Below are 23210 nucleotides of genomic sequence, written 5' to 3'. Positions count from 1 at the left end.
GATTGATGATATTTATTGACACAACTACATAGCCATGTAGAGTAGAGCGAGTAGTAGAGAGTAGAGTAGTAGAGAGAGAGTAGAGCGGTACAGGAAAATTTACATTTGAAAAAATTCCAAAGCTAACTAGATGATAATCATTTTGTTCCACACCGTATAAAGTTAAAAAAAAATATAGTCAAGAGCGGCCCTGAAAAACAAAATCATTGAAAACGTGCGACGTATTTTTACATTATTGCATATAACCGCATATTAAGATTCGAATAACTTAACTTTGAATTGGCGAATTGCAGATAAGACCGTACTTTGGGGAAAGTGATTCATTCTCGAACCAAAATCATTTTTGACTTTGCGTAAATTGTTGAAACACATGTTGCTTAGTCCTAATTGTAATTGCATCAGTATTTTATAAAAACATATTAGCGTAATGTGAGAATATCATGTAGAATAATTCGGTTAGATTTCTTCAGAATAAACGTTTTGGGCATACTTGAATATTTTTTGCATAAGTAAAAGAAAGTACAGTTGGGAGCACGGAATTTCGCACACCAATTTCTATGTCATTTAAAAAAAACTATCTAGTCTAAGCTTTATTGTCATTATAATCAATCATGACATATGTGATCATGACTGACGTTTCACCTAAACTGTTACGAAAATGCCGCCAGTATCTCATTTTAAAAAATTAAGATAATCACTGTCCAATGTGTGCGAAATTCCGTGCTCGCCACTGTACCTCTAATTATTATTTATAAGTAATAGCTAATTGTATCTCACGTAACGTTTTGTAAAGTTTTGATAGTTTATTTGTTTTATTTTTTAATTGCATTTCAAAACTCGCAACGGCTGCTTGTAGTTGCATTTAGAAAATGTAAAAAAAATATATAAAATGTAATTTCGTAATACATACGTAATTGAATTTTATTTAGAATGTCACTAAAAATTAAAAAATGTTGTTACAGAACATTTTAGACCATGTAGGTGCAGGAATGTTAAGTTATGTGCAATTAATTATTGACAGAGAATTATTAAGTCTCTCCAACTCTTACGGTTCTCTTCATATCAGAAAGTCCAGTTAGTACCTCTGTAAACCTATCCAAAATTTAAATGCAGATTGAACAAAAAATAAAAATATAATCAACCAATAGCCTATAACATATGCGTTTATAGGCGTTGAGTGTGGTATGGACGGTGCTCATTGGTTAAGCTTTGCGTCAGAACATCTTAAGGCACGATTGACTCAAATATCTCATCTTTCTTTACCTCATACACCAAAAAGAGACGGACTGCACACGTAGAATTCACATCTTCAATCTTCAACAAGTGCGTGGTTTAAAGAAACAGCTCTGGGGTTTTCAAAGCACTCTTTGATTTGTGTTCTAGTAGAAGGTGTCAGTGCATGCAATCCGAACAGGACTTTATTGTTTTATAATTGTTTGTCGTCAGGTGGCCGAGATTCATTCATAAATTTCTCGTACGAATATCAGTGACTGATATTATCTCTTTTTCAAATGTTATCCACAAACTCGATGTCGCGGAGTTCATCTGTTTCTATTAACTCGTCAACTGCGACGAGCGTCGCGGCGGCCGCCGTTTCAGTTCTTCAAGATAACAAAGGAACTTCGCAACCTTCTGTGATCAATAATAGTTCTTCCAATCCACAACAACTCGATAAAAGTGAAATAAATGATGCTGTTACAAAAGTATTGCAAGGTTATGATTGGACACTGGTTCCTATCGCATCAAAGTAAGTATTTTTTAACGTTTTTTTTTTTTTACGAGGACGGTAGTTAAATATGCAACATTAGGCAATTATTTGTGTAACTTTAGATATCCAAGTTTAAATGGTAAAATCTATAATATTTGTATGAGCTTATCGATAGCATTATAAGTGTGACAACAAGAAAAAAAAACGTTAGAGGTACATATATTTAAAATGTTATGAAACTAAGTTCTGAACCGTATTATATTTATTTGTCGGAACGAAATCATAATCTAAACTACAAGTAAAATATAGGTGTTCCAAAAATCAACAAAACAATAATCTTGCCAGAAATTAATTGTTTGTCTAAAGCAAATAGAACTTGTGTATAAAATATTAACAACATTTGAGTACCGTTATTGTTGACAAGAATTTACATAAACATTTTCAAAAGACAAAATATAAAAAGCAGTATGAATTATAAATGGTTATATATATTTAAACTAAATATGTATGTAACTCATGTTTAAGTCCTAATTAAATACATAATTTATAAAATACATACTTCTATTTATTAGGTGTTCAATGTACACTGCTGAGCAGAAAAATCGCGTACATTTTAAAAATCAAGCCATCAAATTTTCAAGTACTTTTTGCTTTGTAAATGTAGATTTTGACATTATATTTATAAATAGGTTTATAAACTCTCAGTAAGATTGTCACTATTTTATTTGTTATTAGGAAAATAAAACAAATAAAATTTTTCTGTACAGCAGTGTACAATTGGTGGAAAATGTAAATTTATGAATTATCAGTAATCACGTAGTAATTAAATGGAATGCTCGTAAGTAGAAAAACAATATTGCTAAAATTTTTGGTGGAAATTAAGAACATATTATCTATTCAACTCCCTTATAGAAAGTCAAAATCAGCTTTTGTTTACATTTTTGTATATCGATTGTTAAACAACTTAGTCAAGTTTACAGGGTATATAAAATTAAATCATTATTAATTTAACTGCAAATGTAATTTAGAGAAAAAAAAACCAATTTAAACAATTCTCAAATGCTCTGTTCCTCTATGAATTATTTTATTTCAGTAGAAATATTATATTATACTTTAAATAATTTAATGTAAATAGTACAAATTGGGGTAAATATTTGTACCAAAATCAGTGTCGTATACTGAATAAATAATTAACTGAACGCAGGTAGAAATTTTATAGTTTATAATTCAAAAAAGGAAACAGACTGTTTATATTTCACATAACTTGTTTACTTATGCCGTCGGTTGAAGAAATTATCTTAAATAGATTATACCCTACACTCCTGTGTCTTTTGAAAATCCAAAATAAGTTCGAAAGACATATCTATAGGCGTTAGAAATAATTTATTAGGATAATTTCTTAAAGTGCAATATTATTTTTTCTTAAAAATGAAATTATGCTGGAATAAAAAACATTCGAAATAATTTACCACATAATACAGGATGTATTACAAAGTACAAACATATCTGATAATCTTAGAACAACAATTAAGTAACACATGCAAAAAAGTATTTTTTTAAACCATTCAAATCGCATACAAAATATCAACGTAACGTTGATTAACATAGTTCATATTGCTAATCCTTCTGTTGTGAATTACAAGATAGGTACTAATTTAGATTATAATGCATCGATGTAGTAATAATAAATACTCCTAATATTTTATAAAATATGTACATATATAAATTTATCCGGACAAAGGTAATGTTTAATTTCATTCGACGGCGATGTGTCTAAACAAATACTGTTACAAAATCAAATGTGAAAATTTGATCGAATACTTTAATTTGAGACAAAGATTAGACAACATTAACAAGTACCTAACAACACTAAGATTTTTTAGATTAATAAGTTGCTGATAATAAAATAAATACATATCACAATCAAATTAATCAGTCATACTTTTTACAGTGAAGAATTTTTACATGTGTTTTCGAATGTGAACTAAGATGCAGTTTCGTGGTAGTAAATTTAAAAGTGTTTGAAAGTTCCGCCGCAAACAAAAAGATTTTAAAGGCGGTTAATTAAGGTACAGATGTTAATGAGCCTTAACCGACGGTACCTTTTATCTTTTGTAAAGTGTATTAACAGATTTTATGTAATTGCAAACATAATATGGCTCTGTTTGTTAGAAATATTTATTTGAAAATATATCTGTTTTATTTTCCTCTCATATGCTGTAAATTGCTTTTTAAATGAAAATTAATTCTGTTATTCCAAAATTGATAGGTTAATAAAATAAAAATATTTAAAAATATAATATTGATTCTTTATCTATGATTTGTTTAATACAATCTTTTATGTGTATAGAGCATTGGTAAATAATTGTTCATATTCTCTGTAAAACATTTAGTTTTAGTTTTTGGAAATACCTACTGTTTTCTCTTGTATTTTAAGAAAATAATATACATATTTCATAAAGAATTGTGCACTTCAAATATAGTTTTCATATACCGGGTGTATTATGAAAAACCTTTGGTGCTATAACTTCCTTATTTTTTATTCGATTTTAACAAATGATACGTCACACAAAATCGTTTTAGAAACACTATAGCCCGACATGCTATGATTTTTTTTAACGTTATATTTTTTGACAGACCGCAGCTAACTTTGTTTTTTTAAGTTGCACTGTATATTTTTTTATCTTTATTCTGATAGATGTTTATCTTCTGAATACATAAAAATTAAAATAAAAAAATCAAAAATTTGTTTTTAATAAGAAAAAATAGAATTTCCAAAAATCAAGTAACCATAACTTTACTATAGCAAATGTTTGAAATTACCTCCATTCTCTCTAAGGCACATTCGACACCTTCCACTGACGCCCATTGCGGCGTTTAATAAAAATTCTGGTGGTATTTGTTCACATACTGCTACGATTCTTTTTATTAAATCATCTCTGTTATTGGCCGGAGTCAAATATAGGTACATTGTCTTGAATGTCCATAGCTGTCGTAGTCACTTAGCAAAATTAGAATGCACTTTTGTTACTGTATAATGTGATTGCTTAATTTTAAAAAAATACATCATTTTTTAATTTCTTCTTTTTGTTTCTATGCATGAGCATGGTTGTTTACATTTTCATATTTAAAATGAAAATCTCTATAAAACTGAGCAAAAAAAGTTAATAGTGCTATTTGAAAAAAAAAGTTGACTATCATTTGTCAAAAACAGAACTCAAGAACAAATATTGGATCAATTCAAATTGTAGCCCATTTAAAACGATTGTATTTGACATATCATTTATTAAAATCGGATAAAAAATAAGGAAGTTATAGCACCAAAGGTTTTTCATAATACACCCGGTATAATCTATTAAGAGCCGTTTTAATTTCCGGAAATTATTTCGACCTGTCGAGTTCTTTTTGCGTATTAACCACGAACGCCAGTGAGTGGTGATTACGCTAAAAAAAACGAGACAGGGAGAAATAATAATTTCTGGAAATCAAAACGGCTCGAAATAAAGTCGACTCAAGTTGCAAAAAACCACTTCTCATTTGCAACAGCATTTTTTCAATATTTTTAAACCAAATAAAGGCACAAAAAGGCCAGAAAATCATAGTTTGGATTGAATATTTTCCATATAAGTACAGTTTTAAAGTAATTTCAAACGACTAATGCCATAAAATTGCTGTTGCAAATCCAAATTGGTTTTTTGCAACTTGAGTCAACATTAGATTCAGCTAGAAAATCACATAAATAATAGTAGTTTTTTGTTCGACACTGTCAGAATTTGAGAATTTTCTCCTGTGTGAACGGATTTTGATAAATTTGACAACTTGTCAAAACGAAACGTCAAGCTAATTTTAAAGATTTTTAGCGATTTGGAGCCTTTAACGGGCTCGTCGAACAAAAAAACGTTGTATTCAACTCGTTCTTGTGTAATTTTGGCTTTTTTTGGCACTCGTGGACCTTTAAAACTCTCGTTTCACTCATGCCAAAAAAAGCCAAAATTACACACGAACTCGTTAAATAAATAACGTTTATTTGACGAGTTTGTGTGTAAATTGGGCCTTTTTTGGCACGCGTGGGCCATTTTAAAACGCGTTTTAAAATGGCCCACGCGTGCCAAAAAAGGCCCAATTTACACACGAACGAGTTGAATACAACGTTTCTTTGTTCGACGAGCCCCTTAAAGGCTCCAAATCGCTTAAAACCTTTAAAATTAAGTATGTATGTCAAATGTGTGAAAATTGCTTTTTATAAATTTTTAAATTGTTGTTAGTTTGTTAGAGTTGCCTTTTTCTATAAATTTACGAATAAAAGTTTGAGTTGTGTTTGTAGTAATTCAGTAATTGGTAATGCTTGCCTAATAAATAAGGCACATTAAAATCTCTGAAAAACACATCGATAAAATCCAGCTATCAGCATGGGTTTTGTTACAGGTTTCTAAGTACTCGTAACAACAATTAAAGGATAGGTTGACAATATGACAATTTAGCCAAAATTGTGCTCACTACTTGTACGCTTTTTTTTTTGAATAGAAGTGTACATATTTCTTTTTCTTGAAATGAAAACTTCGCTAATATGGCCCATGTTCAACAAATGCAGGTAAGGTGTTAATTAGCATTTACACTTGACGAAGCACTGTCGTAAAGTTTAATGAAATTAAAGTTAAGTGGATGTATACCGCAAACTCTTAAAAACATATATTAACAGTAACTGTGTTTTAATTAGTGGTACACTTAAATGATTCAAAAAGTAAATATGTTTTTGTTTTAAGAATTGTCGCAATTTAACTACAAAGCGATAAAACTTTTTACTTAAAAGTACAGTACTTAACACGGTTTAATTAGTAACTGAGATGATCAGAAAATTATAGGTAGGTACGAGAGAAATTTCGACAAAAAGGATTCGTTATTGAACATCAACAAAAATTTCTGAATAGTCCTACATAATATGTTATGTATTTAATAATGTTTGTCTTTTCTTGTTTGAGATATGAGATTAAAAATTGAAATAAAGCGATATTGCAAAATATTGTTACAACATTATTTTAATACATATATGAAACTGCCCTAAAAAAACTGAATTAATTAAGTTTTAAGAAGAATACAAAAATACATTTATGTACTTAGTGCATAATATTTTTAATCGATGTACGTAGTGTGTACTACTAAATAAACTGAATACTGTACTGATATGTACTGATACACGAAAAACACTGCTGACAGATAACTCTAATACTGACTTTTAATTACAGAGCAGCATCAGATAAAAGAAAATTACACGTAAAGAGACCCATGAATGCGTTCATGGTATGGGCCCAGGCTGCCAGAAGAAAATTAGCTGATCAGTATCCACAACTGCACAATGCGGAACTTTCCAAAACACTTGGCAAGTTATGGAGGTGGGTTTAGTTTAGATGTTATTCATATATTCTATTAATAATACAATTGAAATAATGTGATTTTTGAACACTATAAAATGTGCTTGAGTGGTGATGGGCAACATGTTGCCCACAAAAAATACTTCTTTACTACTTACCACATTAACAATGATGTAGTACACGACTTTTAAATCGTGCATTAAATGGTTAAAATAAATGTAAAAGAAAAAACGCAAAAACGAGACAAGATACATACATTTAAAAGCTTCTTAAGAACAGACGAAAAACAATTTGCTCCGTAATTCTCCCTTTATAATAATTATTTCTAGTTACAGTACTCATCGTAACTAGTTACTAAATGCTAATAACTGTTGTAGAATTAAATAAATAAATAGGTCAATTATTCGGTGTTATATATAAAAATCTCTTAATTCATCCAACATTTACTATTTTAGTTTTTATAATTAAAATTTTTTACCAACGTTTTTAATATTCATATCAATAAAGGTCAAGATATAAATTACCCTGGCCAGACCAGATGCGTCCTGTTTGACGGTCAATGATCGACTCTAGTTGACTTTCCGTTGACTTATCTCTTACAATATCCTCTACTTTATTACGATAACAACTCATTCATATAGTGTGTTATATTTTATGAATGAAATTCTATTACTCGATATGCATAATATTTCTGGAAAATAGGTTTAACAACAAATAGTAAATATGTTTATTTAATATATCTGATACTGTTAGTTGCAATAACATAATATTGCTACTATTTCTTCTAACTGTTAGGTAACAATATATTTGATATACATACATGATAGGTACGTTATTCTTCTATTTAATTTTAAAATAATGGAAGAAGCGTCTGCTTAAGCATGATTTTTACAACATGACATTTAGGTAAAATGTTACAATTTATAAATGTCAAAGAATCGAGTAAACATGAATTAGAAATAGAGTCTTAACTTTTATTTCTGCGGTTGTCGCAAATGTTTTTAAATTAAAAAGACAATTTTTTAAACATCAATTTATTTATAACAGGTGTAAATAAATATTAACTTTAATGTTTTTAAGCACAATTAATAGTAAAGCGATTTGCAACTCACGTAATAAATTGAAATGTAACTTACTATAATATATAGATATACATAATAATCTTAAAATCCATGATACACCAACGGCTAAGATATACCTACGTTGTTTCAAATTTATCAAGGAAGGAATAAATATAATTGAAACCTGATGCGCTCCAGATATTAATTAAATTAGATTCAGTTCTTCAATTCTTAGAACTGTTTGCTTACTTGATATTTGCAAACACATGAAAAAGATAAACAACTTAGTGACTAATAATACTTCATAGCTGCAAAATGAACAGTTTATCAATACTGCAAGTAGCGGCTTCTCGAAGGAGGCAGGGTTTTCCCCATAAAATTCACGTGTGTTTTTCAATTTCACATAATGATATAGCCATGATTCAATTTTGAAATAATCTTTACAAGCAGCGTTTTTTTTAGTATCATTTATTGTGGTTAATTTTAATAGTCATAACATTTTCATATGTTATGTAAAATTTATGTTTAGTGTTTGTTTAGAATTTACATTGTGTTTTTGTGTTATACTTATACATAATATATTTATGTACCTATACAGTGTGTCAAAAAAGTCTGGAAACACCCAAATGAAAACGTAACGCATAACTTTTTGAAAAAAATCTAAAGACAAGTCAATTAGTGTTTTAAAAAAGCTTTCTGCTGATAGTGCCTGTTCGGTGTTTTCGATAACCTTGAAAAAGTTATTGTTATTAAAAAAAATTGCTGAAATAATAGAAAACGTCCAAAACGAATTTTATTATTGTTTATCGTCTTATAACCAATTAGGTTTTTTCAGGAAATTTCTTATGTAAATTGAAATTTTTTTTGACCGTCGGGTAGACAATTAAAAGATCAATTAAAAACGGAAGTAAAAATGTGACGTTGTCATTTAAAAAAACCTCTCATCACATCATAACTAAAGAGTTATGATGACCTGGAAAGCCAGGTCATCAAAAACAGCAAACAGATACCATCAATAGGAAGCTTTTTGAAAACGCTAGTTTACCTGTTTTTGCGTTTTTCTGTAAAATCATTCGTTTCTATTTTATTGGGGTGTTTACAGACTTTTTGAACACTGTATATTTTTTGTATACAGGGTCTATCAGAACTGGCGGACCAAAATAATACGGTGAATTCATCATCTTCTGGGAATAATAGGAAAAATCTATCTTAAATAGTGATTAGGAAAGAAGCAATTTAAACTGACCAATCCTGTTGTTGATGTTAGGTTACCTATAAATTAGTTTTCCTGCTTTATTTGTAACTATGGATGCATTTCAAATGGTGTATATGCATTGTTGGGTATCCGCATTGTTTGTGCAATGACGGACAAGCATATCAAAATATTCTGAAGAAGTAAACATTAAGCGTTTTTAATGACTTTTGTAATTGTCAGAAATAATTTATTATGACATAATATTCAATTATTATGTCTTTGTAACAATCAAATTTGTTTCGATAGTTCCTAATACATATAATTTTTTATATCTACACGCGATTGGTCCAATGAGGATGGATTTTTTAAAATATTTTTCTTATTACATATTCCCAGAAGATGATGATTTCACCGTATTATTTTGGTCCGCCAGTTCTGATAGACCCTGTATACATATTATATTGTTTCTATAGGTTTTCTATATTTTCACAAGAGAATTAATTTTTTTATTTTATATTTTATTTTACTACCGGAAAGTCCGGTTGTAACTAACCCAGAAAATGTATCAAAATAAGTTCGCTATAAGAGGTAAATTAAAGTAAAGTAAAGTACAGTGTGCCCATTTTATCGGTTCCCGCCTTAAAACTACAAAATAGGCAACACAATTTACTTTTCGGAGATTGCTATGTTTAAAAAAAATGTTTTTGAAAATTTTCAAAAGGTTGCATTGAATATTACCGTCATGGATGACATCAGTCATCAAATACTTCAAAAATTTGAAAATAGAAGAACTCTAGTTTAAACTATTAGGTTATGCGTTATGTCACTTTGTGGCATATTAAATGTTTCACTTTGGCTAACTATGTTTCTTATTTTAAAAAATAAATAATTTCCACCAAGATATCTGTGCAATGTATTATATGTTGCCTATTGCTAAACCGTAAGGCGGGAAGAGATAAAATGGGCACCCTGTATTAATACATATATTCATATTTCTACACATTAATTTGCGAAAAAAAAAGTTAGGTACTTTGCTACTAAGTAATACTTATTCTATATTGAACGAAAAGGATTTGAAGTTATTTTGTTTACTTTACATCCAATTAAAATATGCATTTTTTAATACGAGTATTGGGTGTTTTTTTAAGTTTCGCCTCGTAGTAGGCGTTGAAGGGCCGATTGTGAACGCACCACTCGTGCAAAACCTAGATTTAAACAGCTAATCCGTGATTCGTAACCTGTATGGTGGGTTCACAATCGACTCAAAGATTTTTCATAATACACCCGGTTTATATAATCCGAGCTTAAGTTATAACCGAGAGTTCGTTACAAACGGGTTCGCTATAACCGGGCTTTACTTACAATGAACATTTATTTAAAAGGTATACTTGATGGTTTTGAGAATACCTCTTTTGGCAAGAGATAAATAACTCTACACCTCTTCGTTGGTTCTTGCTGGCCAATGATTTGTATTATGAGCTACAGTTTTTTTTTTTTTTAATGTTAATACACATCTTACTTTTATCAACAGTAATTACATAAGTGTTGGTAATTTTTTGATAGTTTTAACTACTTAGATGTACGAATCTTTGTTGCTATAGAAATCTTAATACATATGTAGTAACAAAGATGAGTGCTAATCTAGTTAAAATTATCAAAAAAATTACCATCACGAATGTAATTCGGCGTGATTATTTTTTAAACTATAGCGAAATCTGAATGGTACTCCATAATGGCGATGGTGCTGAATTTTTAATGTTTATATTAAGACAAATGGCTGCGCTACCTTAACAACGAAAAAATTGTCGCGGTAATTAGCTACTAACAAATAGTCAGTTCATTACGATTGGCTGACAGGACTGTTTAAAAAATAATCAGATAGAAAAATGGAAAAATTATAATTCCGTAGTTACAAGTATTGTTATTGGAAATATTAAAATTACCATGGGGTTACTACTAGGGCATCTTTTTCCACGTAGCCAAAAAAAAAGAACCATTGTACATTTTATTGGCAAAGTAGAGTATTTGTAATGCATATACAAATGTTTAAAATGACTAACATGTAGGTACTTGTTATAATTTGAAGAAGTGGTTTGAATATTAATTTTGGAGATTAATAATAAATTTGTCTATTTTTTCTTGATGATTTAGTCGGTTATGAATTTAATAATTTTACGATGTAATTCATTTTTAAACACCTTGTATTTGTGACACATTTTTTATAAATTAACACCCCTCAAAAAAAAACATTATTTACAGTGCATAAAAAATACCTCTCACATTGTGACTGGCCTTCCGAGCATAAACACAACGAGCCTTCACTGAATACTGCATATTTGAGTAGCAACAAAATACTGTTTTCTTGTATTATATCGGGTGTTTTTTAAAATTTCACCTCATAGTAGGCGTTGAAGAGTCATTTGTGAACGCACTATGCAGGCTGCGGATCACAGATCAGCTGTTTAAATCTTACGTTTTACACGAGTGGTGCGTTCACAGTCGACTCTTCAACGCCTACTACGAGGTGGAATTTAAAAAAGCACGGGATATTGTATTATAATAATTAATGAGTGATTGAATTAGAAGTTGAACGTGTTTTATATTGACAGTGGCCGTACCGTGTGTCGCACTCAATATGAAGACAATTTGATATTTTCCTAATAATTAGGAGTAGAAATTTAAATTATTGCATAGTCGTAAAACTTCATGAGCTGCACTTTTGACGTACTCAATTCAATTGTAAGTTGCAAATCCAACCAACAACACCCTCGCGAATAGGTCCAATTTTCGATATTTTGCTTCCCGTTGGACATATCGCAAGAAGTTCTTTAGAATTCAATTATGAGTGTCAACGCAAAATTTGTATTTTCATTTTTTAGTGATATTCAATAGTTCATTGCTTAAAATCATTTGCGTTTCACTGTCCATTCTGAATAACTTTTTCAACTCCTTATTTTGCTTTCCATCGCAAAGCAAAATATGGGGAACTGACTCTACTTTCGCAGATGGTGGATTTGCAACTTGCAGTCGAGCTGAGTACCTCAAAAGATTCATCACATGAAATTCTACGATTGAGCAAAAATTCAAATTTATATTCCCAAAAATATGACTTATCCTTTATAATGAAAGTGTAAGTTGTTCATAAAGTAAAAGCAAAAAAAACTAAGCGAATGATTGTGTACAGTCACTACAGTGCTTCCCGTTAGGCATATTTTATTAGTTCAGTACATTAACAACATATTGCTGTAGGGGAAGGTGGGGTAAGATGACGAAGTTAACAAAAAATTAAATTTTGGCCAAGAAAACGTTAATATAATTAATTAAAAAGACAGTAACATGTTGCGTTGATATATTACTCTTAAATTCCACATGATTTTAAAGTAAACATAAGTTCCAATATTACTAAAAATGAATATAAACAAAAAATTGTATTTTAGTCATCTTACCCCATAGTGCGGGTAAGATGACGAACATAATGGAGTAAGATGGGGCCTTCATACATAAATCAGAAACAAACTCTCCTTTGCCACCATGATTGAAGCAGTCTTCGTGACACCATTTTTTTTCGCTTACTTTGAATAGGACGATTAATAGTTGATAAGGGCTTAAAGTCCCAAAGTGAGGTGTTAGATTTTGAGTTTAAGCCGCTAGGGCCTGCTTCTTGAGGAAAATAGTTTGTACTTTATAGATGGAAGTGTTGCAACTCTTGAAGATGATGAAGATGCTTCGTCATTATTATTATTAAATAAAATAATGTATTTAGAGATTCGTCATCTTACCCCGGTCATCTTACCCCACCACACGTTATAGAAATTTTTCAAATTTATATAAAAACCATTCAAAGATTTATACAATTTAAACAGAATACGTTATTGTCACTGATATTATGTAACCTACAAGAGAAATCAAATTGTTTTTACTTGTGATTTTCCAATTAAAAAAAAAAATACTAAACACAGAGTAAATTTTATAATGAAACATACAGTTCCAAAGAACGGCCTCTAAATAAATAAATGCGAACTGCATCAGAATCTTACCGGCTGATATTAAATCACCTACAAACCTCTAGATGGGAGTGTAAAAAAATGTTTTTAAATTTGTAATGGTTTGTCTGTAGTAATCATTCGTCATCTTACCCCGTTCGTCATCTTACCCCAACTTCCCCTACCTACTGTTATTGTTCTCCTTTTTTTTAATAATCGTGTCTGTAAAAATTTACAACACTGATTAAAAACTTTTCACAAAGCAAGTTGGTATTATCAAACTATTAATTTCATCAAATACTTTAATACAAAAATAACAGTAATAACAATAAAATATTTAGTCCAAATAATATGTTGATTAGAGTTGGAGTAATTTATAGGGTGTAGGCGCCCTAAAAATTTGTTACGGGCCGGTTTCACCAACGTGAGTTAAATTTTACTACAGATTAAAATATACGAAAACATTGTTATAACAAAAGGTAACTAAAGTAACGAAGCAGTTTAACTTAATTTAAACTGGCGTTGGTGAAATACATACATCGAATATTAGATTAAGTTTTGATATATTCTTAAGAATGTAAACCATTCTTAACGATATTGCATTATTAAAACTATGAACTACCTACTCATGACAATATATTTAGCTTTTAATTTAATTTTTGTAGTAGATTATTTACGAGCGCATTATGACCCACTAAATTCACTGTTTAAGTCTCGATTGTCATTTAACTGTATTTTGAGAATTTTTGAATTGAAGTGTGCTAGTCAAGTGTTTCCTTCAAATACGTACATTTTATCTGTTCACGATTGTTTCAAATTCGGACTGTCTATCTGACATATTAGTTAGCAATATTGTGATTTGGCGTAATAAATCTATTTTAGGTTATAATTGAATTACACTAAATCAATTAGGGAATTGACAACAAGACGAATATTTAATAACGAAACGTCATATGACAGGACCTGACGCCAATCTAACAAAAAAATATCGTGGCCTCCTACGTGTTTAAAACAATCGTGAACGGTATATATGTAGTTATTTTATTTTTTAATTTGTCATTATATCTACCCTTCTTTATTTTTCGTATTTTTATTTCGGTTAGGCAAGTCAGTAAACAAAATAAGTCCTGAAATTCATATCTCTATTAATCATTATGCCGTAACTTTTCAAACTGTCTACCTAGTATTACGAGTACTTTACCGTGTCAGTTAAAATTGCAAAGTTCTCAAGATAAGTTTCGAACGTGAATTCAAGTGAAATCTTCCAAGATTGTATGACAAACCCCTGGGTGGAGCGTGTCGTGAAGACGGCGTGTGTGCGCGCAATCAGCGCAACCAAACTCGACGGGTGGCACAGTCAAAGTCGCCGCCGATGCTGCGTAATGTGCCACGGATATTAATTTGGTCGATCGTCTCGATAGACGCATACTGGTTCGAATCATTACCGACAATGACTGGGACGAAGTACAAAGTTCCCAAATGGTTGGTCACCACATTTCCTTTACATTTTTGTCACTTTGCGTAAACAGAACTTTTTGATATCACTGATCATAAACCCTGTCCTGTTCACGTATCGAAGATCAACCACCTGTTGATTTATGTCGGTTAAACAATGATCGCATACATACCGGGTGTTATGGAAGTCCACGTTATAAATTTAATCACCAATAGAACTCTTTAAATGTATCTTTTTTTTATCTAATATTTTTTTACTGTTTTTATTCGAGTAATTTTTTCTTCGTGCTTCATTATCAATGGATGTGTAAGGACATGAGCGGGTATGAATTTAAGGGGTCAAATTATAAGTATACAGGGTGATTCATATAGTTTCATAAATATTTTAACCAGTGGCAGATTCCGGTCTCCAAAGGCTCTTGACAATAAAATTTTGAGTCATACATCAAAAATTGGCACAAATTACCATATATCGGTTTTTTCACTATTAGTAAATGCCATTACATGCTAATTTATTCCATTTTACGTCCAATGTATAACAAATATCATAAATGTCTTAATAGAAGCAAACAATTGTTGCTATAGAGAAAATATTAGTATTATAAAGGTCGCTTTAGTTTCATTTTGACAACAATGCCCGACAGTTTGTTTCAACGTAAAATATTTTAATTTATCTGCAGTTCTTAAAAGGTGATAGTAGATACACTCTTCAATATGCTTTATCTTCAACAATTTTAACATTAGAACCTAGACATTTTTGTAAGAGTGTCTAGGAGTTGGAAGCTACCACCAGTTAAAGTTTGTATGATACTATGTGAATCACCATGTATAATTGTAACTCTGTTTTGAAGAACTTCTGGAAAAAAATGATAAATTAAAAAAATGTTTATTTTAACGAGTCCTATTGGTGGTTAAATTTATTACGTGGACTTCCATAACACCCTGTATATTAAATGAAGACGATACATGTTAGCACAACTGAAGCGACACCTTAATTTTGCCAAATGGACGCATATGCAGAAAAATAATAGGAGTTTAAACTTAATGTAATGGGTGTTCATTTAATATTCTGGTAGCATCACCTATGGAAATCTTTTGTTTTGAAAAACGGATGTCGCAACGTTAAAATACAACATAACCTCATTATAAAATAACAGCATGACACGAATTACAATAAAAAAGTAACACAATTACAATTCACACACAAATTAATCAATTTATTAAATGAGGTGCTGGAAACGTCTACCTTCTTCTTTTTGTAACAATTTGTGACACGTTCCTACTTTCCTACGCAAGGTTCAGTCTGTTGCGTTGCGATAACTGACGTATTGAAGTGTGGGGAGGGAGCATTTTGCATTATTTCTCTTGCAGTTTCAATAACTGAAGGAGTGCGTTTTAACGGCCAGCCTGTGGTTTTTCTTCGGTAAACGCCTTCAGTTTCATGAAACAAATTTACACACCGGCTCAGGTTGTCTTCGAAGGTTTTCCGGTCAATAATAACATTGGGAAATTCGGCGATATGTAACTCTTCTAAGCAGTTACATATCCATGAACCATTCACTTTCAAACCATTGCGAAAATAACTTTTAATCAAAAATCTTTTCTGCTCTAACGTGAACACCAGCAAACAGTAAACCTCTCTGAACGTAAATGTCAAAATATGACAGTTCTGCTTTAATTTTACTAACCAGAAGTTCAAACAACGACATGCCTTAACAAAAAAATTTTGTGATAAAGTACCCTTGATAAGATTTTTATTTAGACACTTTATTATATTGGGTGCCTCAAAATTAAAAAAGATTTTGACTACATATTTGTCTTTTACTAAAACTAGTGATATAATAATTCGGAATGATGGTGATCAGGTTTGCAATTATTTACTTCATTATTTACATTATTTCTCCAAGAAGCGGTTTTATGTCGGTTTTACCTCAAATAACATAATGGCAACATGGCCATCTTTGTTCTTTCTTATTTCCATGGATACAAAAAAAAATATGTATTTGCAAATTATTGGGATAAGTCCAATGTTTTTAAATGTTGCCACATTTCGTGTAACAAATAGGTCGATATCTTCTACAAAAAAGAAACTTGATTTTTTTAAAAACATTTTTATCTGATATTTTAATGTCTACTTAACACCTACGTTGTTCCGCGATTTTTGGGGTACCCTGTATACCGGGTGTTATGGATGTCAGCGTAATAAATTCAACCACCAATTAGACTTGTTAAAACAATCAGTTCTTCCGGTTAATTCGAATCGTCATCAGACTCTCCAAGGTGTATAATCAGTGGTTCCACAGTCACTTCAATACGTACATTCAATTCCCACATATTCTCATGTTTAGTTTCCGTATCCCCCAACCGCACGTTCATCGCAGACATGTTTGTAGATGTTCAAAATCATGTTTTTTTCGAATACGGATAAGGGCGATTTACTTTTTCGTTGAACATAATTTGTTCTGTGCAAAATAGTTGTTTATTTAACGAGTTTGTGTGTAAATTGGGCCTTGGGCCTTTTTTGGCATGAGTGGGCCAGTTTAAAACGGGAGTGAAACGAAAAAAGGCCCAATTTACACACGAACGAGTTGAATACAACGTTTTTTTGTTCGACGAGCCCCTTAAAGGCTCCAAATCGCTTAAAACCTTTAAAATTAGCTTGACGTTTCGTTTTGACAAGTTGTGACATTTATCAAAATCGGTTCGCACAGGAGAAAATTCTCAAATTCTGACAGTGTTGAACAAAAAAAACCTTTCCTGATTAAAAATTTGTTATGTTTCTTTAATATTCGTTAGATGTTAGTTGTTAGATCTTCAAACAAATAGTGAAAATTATAACTATCATCAATTTTGTTCGTAATAGGTATTTGGTTACTCGGGATATGAAGTAGATATCGAGGACGGATGATTTTACGTTTACCTTAAATGCTCTATTGACTTGAAGAAATATTGATGACCCTTTCAAGGCGTCTGTAGTACATACAGTATGGAAACTACTTATGGAATAAATTCAGTAATTTCAAAACTAATGAAATTTGTCGAAAATGCTGAAACAGGTCAATTTTTATTTCTCATAATGTTTATGTAAAATCGCAGGTTATTTTTAATAGACCAAACAATTTAGAAGACTTACGGCTGAGAATTCGCGCTGAAATGGAACAAGTAAGCGCTGACATTATTGAGCGCAGTGTACACTTGCTTTCAAAACTATCGCGTACACATTCAAAATCAAGTAACAACGATTTTGCAGAATTTAAGCAGTGTGAACGGGTAATTCTCAGATTAGGTTAAAGATAACATTGACAGCAACTAGAAAAAATTATGATCGGTCTTCTACTCACGGTCCCTTCTTATTCTCACCTCTTCTTTACTTGAAGAACAGTGCTTTTATTTAGCCCATTATGAGTAGCAACCCTTCTTATGGACTACTCCTCTTCTAATTTGGAAAGCATCAAAACTTTGTCTTGCTCTGTCAGTCGAGGCATTTTGACTTTTCAAAAGTTTAAATGTCAGAGTTGATTAATTACTACCCTGATTTAATACAGCGAAAAGTAGGTGTACGGGAAAGTTTTGAAAGCAAGTGTACAAAGTGTCGGTGAGTGCCAGGGAGGTACTATTAACAGCAAGGAGCACTATTTGAAAAAAGCGGAAATGCCGCGTAAATGCCCACTGCAATAAAGTGGTACTAAATGCAGAGCGCAACATATGCCTTCCCAGTGGCGTTTTTCACTCACTTTGCAATCCTGCAGAATTACAAAAAGTTCAACAATGACAAACAGATAATAACAACAAAGACAATAAAACAATAGCCAAAGACGAAGGAAATTCAGGCCTGAACCACTCACACGTAAAGCCGAAACTAAAATGGCTGAAATGCCCAAACTCTTCCCGTTGTTGACGGCGTGACATTGACAGTCGCATCATTGACAAATAAAATTTGACATTACAAATAAATTAAACACGCTGGTCAATCTGCTCGAAAGCCTAAAAAAAGTTAATTATTTAGAGCCAAATGGAGGGCACTTCGGGCATTTCCTTTATTCAATTTTTAGATAATTGTTCTGCATTTCAGGTTTAATTTATTTTTTACCATGAATTTTTACTTTCATAATCTACCATTTTGTCGCTATTAATGTTACGTCAGATATCTATCAAATAAACCAACAAAACATATCCGATTGCAGTGTTGCAAATAGCCGAATAAAATAAATGTTCATAATTACATGCAGTCCTTCTTGATCATTCTGTATAAGATTCCGCCTAATAAAACACATTATTTCATATTTGCAAATATGTATTAGGCATTTATGTATAACGAATTTATATGTCAGTTTACAATTCAAGCCGTAACAAGGCTTTCATAGGTACTCGTACTTACTCGTATGTGTTATTGCGCCTGCGATAGATTTTATATTATTATTATCAATACGAGTATACGTATAAAAAATAATCTTAATTAAAAGTAGGTAATTCATTATGATTACATTACCTACTACCTAGTTTTAAATTAAATTTTTTTACAATTTACTTCATTGCACCTCACAATTTTTGTTATTCTTAGCCAATGATAAAAGAAAACATCATTTTAAACTGGCGAATTAAACGTAGCTATTAGCTAGTGAACAACAGTTAAGCAAATAAATAAGTACATTAAACGATATTATTTAAATATTAAATTAAACAATATTAAACAATATCAGCACTACCAGCTTCACGAAGACTTAAAAAAAATCGGAGAAAATATTCCTGTAAGTACTTAAAATGGATAATTTCCTCATTGTAGCGGCAGGTTTCTAAAAAAACTAACCTATGTTACCAGGTGAAATAATATTTTTAGTTTATTTTAGAATGTACTTGCAAAGAATAAGGAAAATAAGGGGAATTGGGTAAACAGAGGGTAGCAAGTTTAGTATAGTATCTTATCAGTTGCTATATCGGATATCCTGTTAAGAATTTTAGGCATATTTGTCTATAGTCGCGTTATCATTTTTTGGTAAGAATCGCACGCTGCAGAATGTAGGTTTGTTTTTTTGTACCATTTATTTATCAAAAATACCATCCAAGTTGCCTATGAAAAACAAAAGTCAATGTCTTAGCTAAATTCTTATTTAAAATGTCATTACTGTCATTTAGTATTTTATTAACCACTAAACAGTGTCGTACATTGTAAGTTTACCAATTTTCACAGGTTGGTGTTTACTTTAAACGATAAAAAAATTACGCTTGAATCCTACTTTGTGATGGACTGATGGCCACTTGATAATTCTCTAACACATACGTATAAGACGCTAATTTTTGTTTTTCATGGGTAACTTTGATGACATTTTTTGATCATATGATATTACATATTTAAGTAATTAGCATGTATCAAATCTACGTTGTTTTCTTTGTCACAAATAACTTCAACGTTATTTTATTTCAGGCTTCTAAGCGATATCGACAAAAAACCATTTATTGAAGAAGCAGAACGACTGCGCGTAATACATAAACGTGAGCACCCTGATTATAAGTATCAGCCTCGCAGGCGAAAGCAGAATAAAGGTCCAGGAGATCCAATGTTACAATTGCCTCACGGACAAAATGTTACATTTTCGCGTTCTCTGAAACAGGAAGACTCTCCATGCAGTCCAAGAAGTCAGAGTTCTACTTCTCCATCAACTTGTTCCTCCCAACCGCATAGCCCAGCTGTTCAATCCCAAGCTCTAAGATCGTGTTTAGAACAACCGCATAATTTAGATTTTAACAGACTTTCAGAAATAGATAACACTTTCATATCAGAAGATTGTCTAGACAGCAGCGACTTAGACCAGTATTTTCCATCAGAAACAAGCCAGTCATATCAAAATAATTATCCCCAAAATTATATGAAACATTCAACGGAAGAGGAGACCAACAATAATTACAAAAATAAGCGACTATGCACTGAAAATGTCGCGCATTCTCAAACAATGGAAGCCTACGAAGAAACAACTTCATCTTCTGTCGGAAGATATCATGAGTTACAACCGAGTTCCGTGGTCAAAGCCGAAAGGTTCGTTCCGTCAAATGCTCCTGTTGTATACAGTTACCAGTCTGGTATGCCACTTGGTTCTACATCTGCTTACAACTACTCAACTAGTAGCCATCAGTATTTACCATCTTACCAGTATTTGCCACAAAGGACAGTGTTTGGAAATTCTTCATTTACAACTTACAACGCAGATAGTAATTCTGAATCTTGGGGCCACTATACATTATAATTTGACTGACCCTGTGGTTTTTCGAAAATCGTGATATTCCTCCATATTTAAACATTATTTATAATTTTATTATTTTCGCTTTTTATTTTTTAAGTTTAATCTAAGTACCTAAGTACATATATAATTTAGTGTACTATATGAGTAAATGAACAGGAATTACACATCCTTAAAAAATAACAATTTGTATGTATACATTAAAAAATTATATAAACATTTAAAATAATAAAGAACATTTTATAGAAAACCAAAGATACCTGTTACAAGCATGCAAGTATGAATAAAAAGTTGAAACGAATATTTTTTTGTAATTCGCACACTTCGGTGTTTGTACAAAGTTAGTGCCTTCAGATCTGAATATTTTTATAAGAGTAAGTGATTGTTTACTTAGAAATCTTTATATTTCAATAAATACGTTGAAAAACACTATATTAGTATTATTTCAAATCCTTTTCATAACAAATAAAAATTAGAATTAAGTACGAGTAGCATAATTAAGTGGTCGGTTCATAATGTATGCCGGTCTTAGAAGTGAAAAATATCATTGTCCGAAAGTTTTTTCTAATTTTAATTTTTTTTTTTATTATAAATAGCTTTTTTACTAGCTTCATTATTAGCACTCGGCTCCCGATATATGACAATAAATGAACTAAATGTGAAGTGAAATATCTAAAGGTGCTGTGAGATTCCACATATATTATTCTTTCCCATCATATACGACGTTATTTATATAAGGGGACAAAAATTCAATAGGGTAGATAGATGTATGAAGAAAAATTGTTGCATAATTGCTCTTATCATATTCTCATGTAACAAGCACTTATTGAAGAAATCCCCCATAAATCTACAAGAATAAAAATAATGAGTGAGAATACTGCCTTACCTAAAATCGAATGTCGAGGCATGATTAAGAAAACGATGTTCTGAAAAATCTCACTTTATTAATAAAAATCAGTTGATAGGTCGTGTCGAAATGTTTGGTTTATAAAATTTGTTGCTATAGAATTTTTGTTGGCCAAAGACAAACTTCTTCTAACGAAGTTTGACATTTACTCCGTTAATCGTATTTAAAAAGATAAGTCAAATGTTTGAAATATTACTTATGTGACTTTTAAAAACTATTCCAAAAAGCATTCAAAATTTTTTTAATTTGAGTACATAATTTGTTTTTATCATCTCAAATTCAATTTGAAAACATATTATACAAATCCTAACTCTACAATATGGTATTTATATGTGCAGTTATACATACATACGAGTATATTCATCAGTTATACAATACATATACATATTCAAATAACTTTTTTTGCCTATCGTAATGAAAGTGGCATTTTTTTACAGGCAAAATCGTAGTGAAAGTAGCACTTTTTTACACGAAAAATCGTAGTGAAAGTATGTAGTACTTTTTTGCATCATTTTATTCCATCTCCTTGGAGATGATTGTCAAAGCATACGTATTTTTTTTTTTGTAATTTTTCATAAATCCTTTTAGACAAAATTTCTCAACTTACATCGATATGCAAAAAAATAGTGTGTACAACAGGTTATGAAAGTTTCCTTTTTTCACTTATTCGTGAAAAAAAGTATGACTTTCATAACTAGTTGTACAAATAACTAATTAATACACTTAAATTAAAAAAAAAAAAATATATATACATGTGAATTTGGTGGATACAATATAACTTGACACTCTAATGACTTGCTGAGATTTACTCCAGTTATGATTTTAAAAAACATATTGCAGTGTCCCCTTTAAGAATTCCCTTAAAATAATCGACGTTTCGAGTTTTTATAAACAGCTTAACAGAAAACAAAATAATTAGGTGATTAATTGTTTGCAAAAATTCTAAAGCAGGCGAGAACACAAACCACCCTAATTTAAATTAAAATTAAAATTAAATTACCAGTAAATACCTACACAGTAAGTCTCAACTTTCAAAAATATGTAATCCTTTTGAAATAAAAAAATTAATAAAAATGGGAGACGGTGAAGGCACTGGCAAGCGTCCGCATCAGCGTCCTACCCATTCGGACAGTGCTCGCTTGTTTGTGAGCAATGCTCCGTGCAAATTGCACTTCTTTGATGATAACTTACTAAAAGCTAATTGCTCTGCGTTGATTTGTAAACTGTTTTTGCTACCATGTTTTCCGCTATGTGAAATAACTACTGATTTATTGCGTCCACAACCAGACTCGATTTAAA

At 30.9% G+C, this 23210-nt stretch overlaps 1 protein-coding gene across 1 annotated transcript; it reads left to right on the top strand.

The window, feature by feature from the left end:
• Positions 1 to 1328: 1328 nt before the first annotated feature.
• Positions 1329 to 21433, top strand: LOC138132116 (transcription factor Sox-9-B-like). The gene is made up of 3 exons (XM_069049507.1): positions 1329 to 1747; positions 6952 to 7098; positions 20194 to 21433. The coding sequence occupies exons 1-3, from the start codon at positions 1512 to 1514 to the stop codon at positions 21008 to 21010; spliced, it is 1200 nt and encodes a 399-aa protein (XP_068905608.1). The 5' UTR covers positions 1329 to 1511; the 3' UTR covers positions 21011 to 21433.
• Positions 21434 to 23210: the final 1777 nt, after the last annotated feature.

Source organism: Tenebrio molitor, chromosome 1 (assembly GCF_963966145.1).
Source record: "Tenebrio molitor chromosome 1, icTenMoli1.1, whole genome shotgun sequence".
Classification (NCBI taxonomy): Eukaryota; Metazoa; Arthropoda; class Insecta; order Coleoptera; family Tenebrionidae; genus Tenebrio; species Tenebrio molitor.
This window is presented reverse-complemented; position numbering and strand designations above follow the sequence as displayed.